Below are 13521 nucleotides of genomic sequence, written 5' to 3' on the forward strand. Positions count from 1 at the left end.
ATGAGAGATTTTGGGGCAATTCGCCACTTTAACCTATAAAGAGGTCCAGCTCGCCAAAAAGAGGATATCAGTTTTCATAGTTTTGTTCAAGGAAAAGAGAGGGGAGAGGCAAGGAGGATAATTCGACATCGAGTTTCTAGCCCTTTCTTCCTTTTGTTTTTAATCATTCATTGGACGAATGTTTGCAAGTTGTAATTATGAACACAATTATGAGTAAGGCTAATTATTTATCTAAGGTTTGATGGAACATGTTGAGGATGAACTCCTTGTTGTGTAATATAGTTTGCCTAGTTAATCTCCTATTTGTTCAACTACGTTCTTTGTTGTATTTAATTGATAGGATCCTCAATTAGCTGTGGCCTATTTAAAATATTGTATTACTCGGGAGAGAAGTGCCATATTTAGGTAGTAGTGTTGAACAACACCAGCTCTCAAAGTATATGAGGAATAATAACCGAGAGTTTAAAGGTGGGATTAGGGATAACGAAACATTGAGTGCGATGCTAACTGAGTTGTAATATAAGCAGCTAGCGTAAACTCGGGAGAGTGCGTCTTAGTAAAATATTGTGCCATAATGTACTTATGAACCGGCGAGGAGATTCTACGGTAAGTATGTGAGCAGAATGTCATCGTAAGGAGATTGATGTGATTAAGTGGCTGCAGATATTATCATAGAAAATAAAAGGAAGGGATTCCATCAATAGGGGAAATCCTCACAACCTTAGATCCACTTTCTCTCTTATTTGTTTACCAACTCAGGTCGTAGTTAGCTTTTTAGTTTTACTTGATTTTATTCAGCTTATAGTTAGTAGCACATATCACCAAGTGTTATTTCAAATTATCTGTGGAGTAGTTGATTACGGAGAATTCGAGTGAGTCTGACAAAAGTAAATTGTAGGTTAATTCCCCTGTGGATTTCGACTCTGGGCTAAATACCCGGATTATAATTTGCAAGCAACCGCTTGTCCTTTTTATAAGGTCACGAGATTGGGGCGTGATCACACTCATTTTGACCAACCCTGCATAGCAAGACATTAAGTCAGTTTTCCGGGAATACCTTTACGTATTTTCCGAACCTCAAAACCTAAGCAAAGAGAGCACATAATAGGTAAATCCATAGTTATCAGTCATTCTTGTGTTTTTCTGGGGTACCCATCTGGCATAGAAAGGTTATAAATTCTCAAATCTATCTTCTCAATGTCTAGATCCTTTTCTCTAGAAGATGTATCTTCCACAAACACGAATATTTCCTTAATCATGCTCCGCACCTTCCTCCACCTTTCCCTTCCGCTACATCTGATTTTACTGATAACTCCTACTCCTACTTCACCTGTTGCTTTTCCTTCCCTGCTCTGTCACTCTTTTTGTTTGCTTTTGTATTGTGTCTCTTTGTAGGCTTTAGTCGTCTTTTATTTTATTGCTTCTTTCCTATATCCTGCTAGTGTTCCTCTGTCGTCTATACTTCTCTTTCTTGTTGATGTTTTTTATGTTTTTTTTTTGTCTTCAAAACTCCTGTGTTCCCTCCTTGCTTTATCTGCTCTCTCCTAAGGGAGACTCAGGCAGACCCTCCAACCTATTTGAGTGATTTTTGTTTGCCTCTTCTTCTGTTCTTGCGTTCTTCATCTGTTTCTCTAAATCCAAGGGTTTCCTGCTCTGACTCGCACATGCTGCGAGCCTCAATTTTACTAGCCACTTCTCATCCTGCTTGGCAAGAGGCCATGCTAAGATATTGAGGCTTCTTGAAGGCCAACAATACATGGGGAACATTATCCTCTCCTTCCTTATAAGAAAGTTATCCCTGCAAGTGGGTATAACAGATCAAGCAGAAAGCTGATGGTTATATTTGAGAGGTTAAGGCCAGATTTGTCATTAGGTGTGACACTCAAAGGAGGCATTGATTACACTGAGATTTTCTCCTCATGTTGGTCAAGCTTACTACTGTCAAAATATCTCTTTCTTGCTGTCAAGAGACATTGGACTTGTTTTCCAGCTTATGTCATCCGCCTTCCTCCATGGTGATCTTAACATGGGGAGGTGTACATGAGGATACCCCTGGTCTTCCAGATTTCTTCTTCCTCTTCTCTGCTGCCTCTCCTCTAGTTTGTAGGCTTAGGAAGTCTTATATGGCCTTAAAGCAGGCTTTCCAGACAGTTGTTTTCTAAACTATCTGATGCCTTGCCTCTCCACAAGGCTACATTGCTAGCAAATTAATTACTCCTTATTTACTAAGTCCTCTAGCGATTCTTTGTTTTATCTTTGGTGGTCCTATGTTGATGGATATTCTTCTTAGTTGTGGTGCTGAATATTCTGAAATGACAAGCCATTGAAAAGTTTTTTGGATGACAATTCCAGATCAAAGACTTGGGTTTGGTCAACTATTTTATAGGTTTAGAAAGTCTTTTCTCATTTTAATGGGTTATGTCACTTTGCATCAACACAAAGTACAATTCAGATTTATTGGATGAATCAAGTATCCATTATCTCTTGTTGCCATTCCTCTTAGATGCCTCATCAAATTGCCTGTTGGCTATGGGTATCTCCTCCCAGATCCCAGGCATTTACCCAAGAAGACTAGTTGGAAAAGTTAAATTTTTTCAACACACCAGGCCTGACATTGCCTATGATGTCCAGCATTTTAAGTCAGTTTTACAGTTCCCAGGGTCCCTCTATCGTGGTGGGTTACATGTTTTGAGATAACTTAATGTCTGCCCCGGCTCAAGGAATTTATAGATTTAGACTAATTCCTCCTGCATCTCCTCTTTTATTGCCTTTTCTTGATTTTGACTGGGCTACCATGTGCTTTGTTCTCGGAGGTCCAGTTACAAGGTTATTTCATTACTCTTGGTGGCTTGCCCTTATATCTTTGGAAAAGCAAGAAGCAACCTAACTATCAACTCTTTCCTCTGCGGAGGCTTTGAGTATAGGCTTTTGAGGAAAGGATGGTGGCTGAGGTTATCTTGGTTTGGTTTCAGCTCCTCAATGACCTTGGCCTTTCTATTTCTAGCCCTTGTACATTGTATTTTGTTGTGAACAGCCAAGCCTGATTACACATTGCCAAGAACCAGGCCTTTCATGAGCGCACAAAGCATATAGAGGTGGGATTGTCCACTATGTTACGCGACTGCTTAATCTTCCTAGGCTAGTGTCTCTCCAACTTGTTCGAAGCTTGTGACAACTGGCCTGAACATCAATGACCAATGCCTATATATGGTCACCACACACTTTTGGCAAAGCTTGGGGTGTTTCCATCTCCCAGGCTTTGGAGGGGGGATATTAACCCGAAGTCCAACCTGCAATACAGTCTAGGCCTAAGCACTGTATTAACCGGGCAGCCCACTTCATGAAACCAAACACAAGTTTTTTATATCTTTACAACTTTAGCCCATGTATTAGCTTAGTTGATTTGTATATAATGAAACAAATCTCTAGAACAATATAGATTCATTTTGATAATGTAACTTCTGAGAATAAATAAAAGAAATCCACTTCTTCTCCCTCTCCTAAATTCTAGGTTTCACTGTCAATTTTTCTTCTCGCACAGCTCAAATCCTCTCAACTTAATCACTAATGAGTGATAATCTGACCATTCACCGTAAAGTTATTGTTGCTTTAAAGGAAAGTGCCTGCCTTTATTTTTATTTATTTTTTAAAAGATAAAAGAAAAATGTTTTCCGTATGACATATACTTGCATAGGGATATACTGTCTATATTGGTTGCCCTTTGAGGTGCGGCCCTTCCCCGAATTCTGAGTGAACACAGAATACTTTGTGCATCGGGCTGCCCTTTCTTTTTGAAAATACAGACGCATTCTGAGTTTCTGACTCCTTAACTATACTCTATAGTAGAAAGTAAATAGCAAAAATTATCTCGAGTGTTTAAAGTGGCTGATGAGGTTATTGAAGAATAACGCTTTTCTAAAAGAATTTTCGAGCCTCTAAAAGAAACACCTTTGTTTCGTCGACTGGGTATTGGATTATAAATGGAAAGAGACTGAGTACAATATAGTTAGATGAATGCTAATTATGAGGGTATTGTGGAATAAGTATTCTATAAACTTCTAGGTCACGCTTCAAATACGATTGTATTGGAGAACATTTTTAGAAACTATGAATTTATCCATTTTATTTAACAAAATTACTCAAAATTAAAATTTAGAGGGAATGGAGTGGATGTTAATAACTTATAAGTAGCATCATGGTTCGCGAATAATAATACAGTTAAGACGATGAGAAAAAAAGAAAATTCTTAGCTTACTTTTCTAAGGGCAAATCTGTCTAATTATATTTTTGTGTACAGTTATTTTAAATATGTTTAAAGAATAGTTACAAGAAAATCAAATATAAGAGAGGTACGCAAACTACAAGGGATGTCATTGTGATAGAGCGAAATCTGGAGGAAGGTCTTTGAAATTATCCTTTAAAAAATGCTAATTGATGTTAAAACGTCTTTTAAAGTAAGTTTACGTTAAACAAAAAATTATAATTTTTAACTATTTTTCCGAGTAAATATTTTAGAACTTTGAAATCAGTTTAAAATCTTGGTTCTTTATCTTTATTTGAACAATATTAGAAAGTCCAATATACATGGTTCCAAGATCGATAAAAATTAATACTTATAAGTTATTTTTTATTTGAAGCCTTAATAACATAACTATAATATTTCATAATAATTTTTTTTATACTGTTTCGCACTTTAAAATTAATTTAAATTTAATTTATTATATATTCTTACGTATTTAAACTATGTAGGAAGTTTGAAATATTTAGAATTTTTTAATTAATTAACCATAATTAAAAGTTTAAATAATTTTAAAGTTCCTAAGTATTGTGATCTTAGATACAATTAATTGATTTTAAAGAACTAATTAACTATAATTCATCCCATTTTTATCGTTTGAATGTATTGAACCAAAAAATACATTGTCAAATTATATTTGTATTACTTTCCCTACTCAAATAATATTTTTTTTATTCATCAACATTAGAATAATTAATTAAAAATATTGAAAGAAACTATTTAAGAATAAAATATAAAGAGAGAAAAATAAAGAAAAACATTAAATGAATTCTGCAAATAGATAGAAATATCTAAAAGTGAAATAATCGATTGTTATACTCTAAAAAAAAATAAGAATTCTTGGTTTGGTAAAATATGATTAAAGTCAAATATCTAAAAGTTCGATGACTAAAAGGGGAGGTGGCTAGCAAGAGTCAATAATACTAACTACTCTGCAAGAACAAAATCCAAAGTTGAAATGATAAATCGTTTTCTTTACCTTATAAAGATTTTTTATTAGATCAAATTATAATTGCAGTTAAATATTTTGAAATCTTAGTCCTTTGAATTAACTAATATTCAAGTAAAAAAGACCCAAATTTGATTCTTTTGCAAATTCATGCCTATAAGAAAAAAGATATTTCAAGTTGACATAAGAAGAGCATTAGAAAGAAACCACAAAATAGAACACAAAGTATTAAGCCTAAAATTGACAAAAACACATAAATTAGAAGCAGTAGTTGTGACACTGCAGAAGACAAAATATATTTTAAATGAAAGTTTTTTTATGTGCATTTTCTACCAATAAATGACAAGTTCATATATTCCAATTTAGACTTTAATTATTTGCCACTTTTATATTATATATATATATATATATATATATATATATATATATATATATATATATATATATATATATATATATATATATATATTTGTTAAAATATATTAACTCAACATAGTCAATTTAGACTTTAATTAGTTGCCACTTATCAATTTTGTTCCAGGAGCTATAGGAATAACCTCTTAAGAATTTAGAAGTGCATTTTTTTTCAAGTGCTTTTCAAAAAAGTACTTCTTGTGAGAAACAATTTGTGTTTGACAAATTAATTTGAAAAGTACTTTTTAACAGTAATAAGTATTTGACCAAGCTTTTAAAAATACTTCCAAATATATTTTTATGCTTTTTAATAAGTATTTATTGGGAGAAACTACTTTTTTTTTTTGTTTCTTTAAAAGTCAAAGAAATAAAAACTTTCTCAAGACATTTCATAGAAACGTCGTTTTATAGGAGTATAATATTTTCATTTACTAAGCCAGCTAAACAGGATAATATTCATTATTTTCAAAACTTACAAAAAAGTTTATTTTATTTTATAACTTAAACATATTGTATAATAATATATATTTTTTTTTAAAATTATATACTCAAAAATATATGTTACACGCACAAATGTGCGTACCTTAAGATTAATTACAGTCAAATACTTTAAAGAAAGTTTATGTTCCCACGCCTATAGGACGAGCATTTCAAGATGTGAACAAATATAGAAGTTATTTGCGACGTACAAGATAGGTATTTTTTTTTTTTTTTCAAAAGTAAAAAAAAAAACAGAGAGATAATTTTTTTTAAAACTAGGGAACTCGTCGCTAGGGGTGTTCATGGTTCGGTTTGGATCGATTTTTCCTTTAAAAGAAACCAAACCAAGTAAGTCGGTTTTTCAAATATTAGAACCAAACCAAATCAATTAAGTCGGTTTTTTCTCGATTCGGTTTATGTCGGGTTTTGTCGGGTTTTCGGTTTTTTCTGTTATTTGTCGGTTTTTTCTTAAATATAAGACATACACTACCAAACACATATTCCGGCGACCACATTTTCAACGTAACACTATCAAATCAATTGTCTTTTGGAAAATCTATTATTTATCAAGATATATTGATGATAATTGAATCAAAAAGTGATGAATAATTTAAGGACTCAATTAAAATATATTATTTTTAACACGAAATGGATTCTTACACTTAACAAAAGAAAACTACCAATCAAACTAGAATGTAAAGATAAAGAACTGTACTAAAAGTGCAAACTATTAACATTTACCATTAAATTTTTGGAACTTTGTATAAAAATATACATATGTGTAGGTGTAATAATAAATTTAAAATAACTACTCCTATAGTCGGTTTGGTTCGGTTTTTTTCGATTTTTTTCTGATTAAAAACCAAAACTAAACCAAATTTGATCGGTTTTTAAAATTCAAAACCAAAACCAAACCAAACCAAAAATTATCGGTTTTTTTGGTCGGTTTGGTTTAGTTTTCGGTTTGGTTCGATTTTTCGGGTTTTTATGAACACCCTACTCGTCGCCACTAGCTTTTGGGTACACTCTGGAAAAAAAACAGCTCCAATGCATTAACTCGCAAATCACTTTGGAGAGATAAACGGGGAAAATCAGAAATAGTCTAATTTATAATTGGTAATTGAATAATAGCTACAATTTGAAAAGTAATTGAAACTTAACTACTTTTTCATGTAAAGATAAAATCTGAACAAAAGTACCCTAAAAATTCAAAAAAATCCAAGCACAATATGCTGCAGTTCGAATTTTTTATATATGAGATTCAACAAAATATGCTTGAATTTCATGATATGCTGGAGAAAGTTTATAAGCAAGAGCTCCATCATCCAACATATTACGCTGGAACTTTTTGTGTGCTAGAGTTCCAACATAATATGCTGGAAGTTTATATATAGGAGTTTCATAATCTAACATATTATGTTGGAACTTTTTGTGTAGCGAAAACTAAATAACTCATGTTATTTTTATGAGATAAACCGCATTAGTCAAATATAATTAAGAAGGAAGAAATAAGAAAGAGAAAAAGAGAAGCGAAACGGCTAAACCCCAAATTCAAAACCCTCCTTTGATAGTAGTGACGTTCTTCCAAAATAGAGCGACAGTCACAGATAAGGAAAACATCCACACTCCCCAAACCTCAACCTCAACCTCGTTTTCGCCGGCGTGAAGAAAATGGCGAATATGAGGACGGCGATGGACGCAGCGTTTTGGGACCTCAACATATCTACACCAAATGCCCTAGACTCGACGGCCCGGTCCATTCCTGGAGAGCCCAAACCGCTGGATGGCAGCAAGGCCAGCAGAGCCCTCAGAGTCCAACAACTCTCTCTGCTCGGAAATGGGTTTCCTCTGGGAATCATTCCCTCTTATTCTCCCACTCCCAATAAGGAATTGGGCTCTTTTGCTCTTCAGTCCCTTTTGTTTAAAGCTTCCACTTCTAACTGGTAATATAACTACTATTTACACTTGAAATCCTTACTCTTTGATTTTGTCAAGATGATTTAGTATATTTCATTTAGATTCAAAATTTTGTCTGGATTATTTCTGTTATCTCTTTAAAAAATGTGTTGGGGGGACATAGCAGGTAACCCAGGAATTTGTGTGCAAGCTAGTCCAGACACCACAATCAAAAAAATAAAATCACGTTTACTACTATAAACGTTTCCTCTATAAGGCAAAATGAAATTGAACATGTACAAAATAGTTACTGAATTCGACTTGTCTAGGTGGCAATATATTGATGATCTTGAATTTGAACTTGCAACTGCACATATTTCTTCAAGGACACCAAGCTGTCTAAAATACGAAACAGAATTAGGTTGATTGAAAAAAAAAAGCATTTATTGTTTAAATACACAAAGTTCTTATACTTGAAATGGATGAATTTTTACCAAATAAAGTTTTTGAGGAAAAAAATGAGTGCCTAACGCGATGTACTTGGTGCCTGGGCAAAAAGCTTTGTTTCTTAAGTAGAAGAGTGTTTTCAACTAATTTCCACAACCACATTGTGATAAATGCACATCCTGGAAACAGTAGGGAAGTAATGTGCTTTTTCCCAAAGTTCTTTATCCATCAGGTGTTTTGCTTCAAAGCGTAGCACTTTTGACTGTGTCTTCCAGCTAGACATTTTTATGATCTTCACTTCTTTCATAGCTGATTGCTTATTCTGTGCTTGGACAACCACTGGTCAAAGAGGCTCTACTGACTATTTTTGCTCCCCCAATTTGCTGCTTTCTCCCTATATATTGCCCCCTCTTTATATACAATAGATGAACTATTTATCTATGATTCACCTTCATAGGTGGCTTGGATTCATAGGTCAGTTTCGGCCAAAGAAACTGTTTTCTGACATTAAAGCAGAGTTATCCAGTGTAGATGAGTGGGAGCTGCCAGTATTAAAAGACATTGGCAAGCATTTCTTGGAAAAATCACTTTATGCCTTTAATGTGTGCTCACAGCTATCCCTGACACCCTCTTCTTCTCTGTTATTGAGCACTGAAGAACACGGTGAGAAGAAAGGACGGCGCTTCAGGGCCATGCTTCTTAATAAGGCAAGGATCTGAAGTCCTTCAACATGTGGTGCTCTACTATTGGAATGCTATCTTTTATTTCCTTATATGCTTTCGTTAAAGATGCATTTTTGCTCGTTAATGTGCTTCCATTACTAACGTAGGGATGGCAGTGCTGCATCCACAGTAGTCAACATCCTATGAAAAACCATAATTTCATAATGCCACGTTAAAAAACTGATTTTGATGTGCATAATATCTTAGTATACAAATTGACAAAATTGCCAAAGTTTGCCATTTCTCAAACATTTAGTTCTGATTAAGCTTGGTGGGTTTTCAGCTTAAAAGATAATATTGATGCTTTTAGATTTAGTAAATGATGACAGGTTGTGGCATGCATTGTTGGTCTTTTTATTTGATCCTTTAAGCCCGTTTGCGCATCAAAGTAGGTATTAATAAATGTTGTGCCTCTATTTTGTTGGTTGTTATTTTTCTGTTTTGTTCCTAGATTTGTATCTCGTTTAGGACATGCATTAGTATCCCTTTGCAATCCCAGGCTTTAGCACACTGTTAGGGGTCATTTGGTTTGACGTATAAGGAGAAATAATCATTGTATAGAGTAGTTTTAATAGTTTGCAACGTTTGATTTTTATTTTCTATTCATGTATAGTTGATCTTTGTATAGAATTATACACCAATTGGTGTGTTAGCTTATCCCATGACCAACATGGAATAACTAATCCATGTATAAGCATGGATAAAACACCAAAAACTATCTATTGTCTTTTTCTTAGAAGCCTATCAAGGTCAAGTATCCCAGGCTATAATTGTAAACTCATTATTTTTCCGTTTAAAGATAAACAAATATTTTAAATGATATCTTGTGTATCCAAGTTTAGTACAATGAACCAAACGCCAGCAAGAAATAATCCCCGCATTACTATTTACTAATCCCTACATTATAATCCATGTATAAATTGTATTTGAACCAAACAACTCCTTAGAGTTTTGGAACCTAGAAGGCTACTTTACTTATTACTTCCTTTGGTGGTACATTTCGGCAATGGCAATCATGGGCTTTTCCCTGTATAACTAAGCTAAATGATATTTCGCTTAGTTTTCTCACTTTTGTTTAAACAACTTGGAATCTGTTGCCTCTTTGTTGAACTGGAATAATTCAGCAGAGAAACAAATCCTAAATTGCTTCCGCTGGAGGACAATAAGATAAGGAGAAGTAAAGGTTCCCTGTTTTATTTCTCCTAGCTCGCTTTTTAAAAGATGAATCTTCCTGCAATTTGAGAATACCCAACTTATTAAAGAAGTTAAATATTGAACATCATAACATACATATAACTATGAATGAGTCTATCATAGCGTGCTCATCTATGTGGTTTATTTGTATTCCCAGCTTATGGGCTTTTACTATTGTGATGTTTGATTCACTATTCTTCCATATTCATTGCAGCTTCCTGAGCACGACGTTACTTTGGAAGCAGCATGGCCTGAGCTATTCATAGACCATAAGGGAAGATATTGGGAGGTCCCAGAGTCAATATCCTTTGACTGCTCATCGCTGGTTTCCGAGAATGGATTCCGATATCGTTTTGGTTTACATAAAAATGGTGGCCATCCTCAGGCTGTGGATAACATTACCGATGAGCCACCACTCAATCTGATGCAAGGAATATGTGGAAAAGTTGCCTTTTCTTATGAGAAAAGCGAAGATCTCTGGAGAGTCAAGGAAAAAAAAGAGGACATTGTTATCGAGACAGATAAGGGACGGATTTATCGCCCTTCTTATGATATTCGTCTTAGAGAGCCTCATGCAGCAGTATCTGGAATTATTGGTAACTTCACTGGCCACAAAAAACTATAGTGTACTTGATTTGATATAGCTTAATAGTTTCCAGATTGTGTTATGACATTGTTTGCTGAACTACACTGTGATTATCTTTTATGCATACAAGATCTATATCTAAACCTTCTAACTGAATTTGAAGTATCAATGGACTTGGAATTTAAATTTCCAGCACAGAAGATAAATGTCTAGTTTATTCAAATATACAGACAGTTTGAAATTATCCTTTCCTCTGTATGAACTTTCTTGCCTTGCCTCTGCTAGAATCTGGGGTTTCAATTATTTCTGTGGAGTTATTTTGTACTCAATGTGAAACATTTTAAAATAATTGTTACATACATTTCAGAAGTATTGTGTTCTTTACTTTGGTAACTAAATTGACTTAATGGGTAGGTTAATTCTTGAGCATGTTCCTGGAATATTGCAGAAGCGAACAATATTTTCCTTAAAAAATTCTGACCAACTTTGTTAATATCTCATGAGAGCTTTGAATCAGTAGAACTCCTTCAAGTTTCTTAGCAGCATCAGTTCTTATGAAATTGGTGGGGGTGACAATTTCGTGTATATGTGATGCTATCCAGAGTGCTACTCCAAATTCACATTGTAGCTTTATGTTCCTAGTCTCTTGCCTTATCTTGTACTTCAACTTGGTATAGGGGGAACTCTTGAGGCATGGCTCAACAATGATAGCAGTAGCCCGTCGGATTCTAGGCATAGAAGGCCCTTTGGTGTTGATTTATTTGGTTCGCTTTGTTATACTTTTCAACATGGTAAATTCAAAGAGACGTTCGGAGACCTCACCAGGATAGATGCTCGTCTGGATGTCTCATCTGCTTCAGCGTTAGCCAAACAGGTTACAAAAGTTTTCAGAAAAGCAGCAGCTGATAGTGCAAGAGATGTGCGCTCTTCACCCAGGCTCGAATTGATACTTCAGCAACAGGTAAGTATCAAATATTTGTTTCTGTCACATTGTCTACAGAGGTAATTTGAATGTATACTAGATGCGATTTAGACTCCATAGTCTCTGTAGCAAGGGAACACATTTGGAGGAGAAAACAAATAGAACTGGTTTTATACTAATTAGCTTTGTTACTTAGGAAACTTAGAGCCCGTTTGGATGGGCTTATTTTAAGCGACTTTTAAGCCATAAGTTAGGCATTCTAACTTTTGGCTTTTGGCTTATTTTTGTCATTTTTAGCTTAAAAACAAGTGCTTTAAAGCACTTTTTTATTTTATCGAAACACTACAAAATGGCTTAAAAGCTATTTTGGCTTAAAAACACTTAAAATAAGCCAATCTGAACGGACTCTTAATGGTGATTTAGGACTTGTAGAACTTAACTCTTGAGTGGAGTGCATGTCTAAAGCTGAAGTTGCCTCCCCAATGCCTTTGTGAATGGAATTTTGTTTTCTATATTTGCATTTTTTTTACCATGGTTTTATATTTATGTTTGTGTTTCAAATGCAGGTCGCTGGACCAATTGTGCTTAGAGTAGATTCAAAGTTTTTGCTCAATACGCCGGCTGGCAGGCCTGGCGTACAATTGGAGGATTTCATATGCAGTTTAAATTACTCTTTGAGGGTTCTGCAGTCTGGGAAAGTGGTAGCATGGTATTCTCCTAAAAGGAAAGAGGGAATGATCGAGTTACGCCTATTTGAGTTTTAGAACTTAACCCCCAAAGTTTACTTTTTATGTTGATTGCTGTGTAGTTAGAATTGTTATCGCTAGTGATGCTATGCTGTGAGCAAACGACCCTTGCATCGAATTCATAGGCAATTTTTGTTCGTTCTTCAATACTAGCCACCTTACTTTAGTTAATTGTTTTTATATTTTTCTGAAATTTATTTCTGAAAAATTCCTTATGTGTAGAGATCCTGAAGATAAAAAGCTATAGTACCCGAAGAACATTGAGATGTTCCAATCGTCAGAGGCGTTCTTGGAAAATTAAATGTTCCTATTTGTTAATGGTGTTATACGTAAGCTATTCAGGTTTCTGGATTTTTAAACATGCTCCATTATTGGTGATATGAAGTCCAACAAATAATAAATTTAGTCAGAGCATAGTGTCACGTCCTTAGTTAAGACGTGTGGCACTTGAAAACTCGCTCACGATCTTGCACAACTTGCTTACGTTCTTGCTATGCCAAGTCAGCTGTGCTACACTCAAGATCGCTAAGAGAATGGTAGAAAAAATACAAGAGAATTGTTAAAGGAAGCTTTGTATTAGAGAGAACTTGAATTGTTTGCTTGATGAATTACAAATGGATGGTCCCCCTATTTATACTAATCACCTAAGGGCTAGTGTGTAAATAATAATTGTTCCACAAGTCCTTAATATTTACAAGTAAGTCCCTGTTCTAGAATTTTCTACAAGCCTAGAAGATTCCAAGGACTTTCCTAGCAAATCCATAAGGGTCTAGGGTCTTCCTAAGGAAATATCCATATTTCTCTAGAATCTTCTCACAAATGCTAGTCTTCCTCTTATGTAAGCTTCCACATGGCATTAATATATGCC

At 34.5% G+C, this 13521-nt stretch overlaps 1 protein-coding gene across 1 annotated transcript; it reads left to right on the top strand.

The window, feature by feature from the left end:
- Positions 7662 to 12846, top strand: LOC109224997 (protein TRIGALACTOSYLDIACYLGLYCEROL 4, chloroplastic). The gene is made up of 5 exons (XM_019389587.1): positions 7662 to 8083; positions 8941 to 9190; positions 10614 to 10995; positions 11663 to 11946; positions 12474 to 12846. Exons 1-5 carry the CDS (start codon positions 7812 to 7814, stop codon positions 12669 to 12671), a joined length of 1386 nt encoding a protein of 461 aa, XP_019245132.1. The 5' UTR covers positions 7662 to 7811; the 3' UTR covers positions 12672 to 12846.

Source organism: Nicotiana attenuata, chromosome 1 (genome assembly GCF_001879085.1).
Source record: "Nicotiana attenuata strain UT chromosome 1, NIATTr2, whole genome shotgun sequence".
In the NCBI taxonomy this organism is placed as follows: domain Eukaryota; kingdom Viridiplantae; phylum Streptophyta; class Magnoliopsida; order Solanales; family Solanaceae; genus Nicotiana; species Nicotiana attenuata.

Bases quoted from the DNA above. Each gene is read 5' to 3' on its own strand.
- LOC109224997 (XM_019389587.1), top strand. From the start codon at position 7,812: ATGGCGAATATGAGGACGGCGATGGACGCAGCGTTTTGGGACCTCAAC. The intron at 8,084-8,940 runs GTAATATAACTA...TCACCTTCATAG, and splicing joins AAAGCTTCCACTTCTAACTG to GTGGCTTGGATTCATAGGTC. The intron at 10,996-11,662 runs GTAACTTCACTG...AACTTGGTATAG, and splicing joins AGCAGTATCTGGAATTATTG to GGGGAACTCTTGAGGCATGG.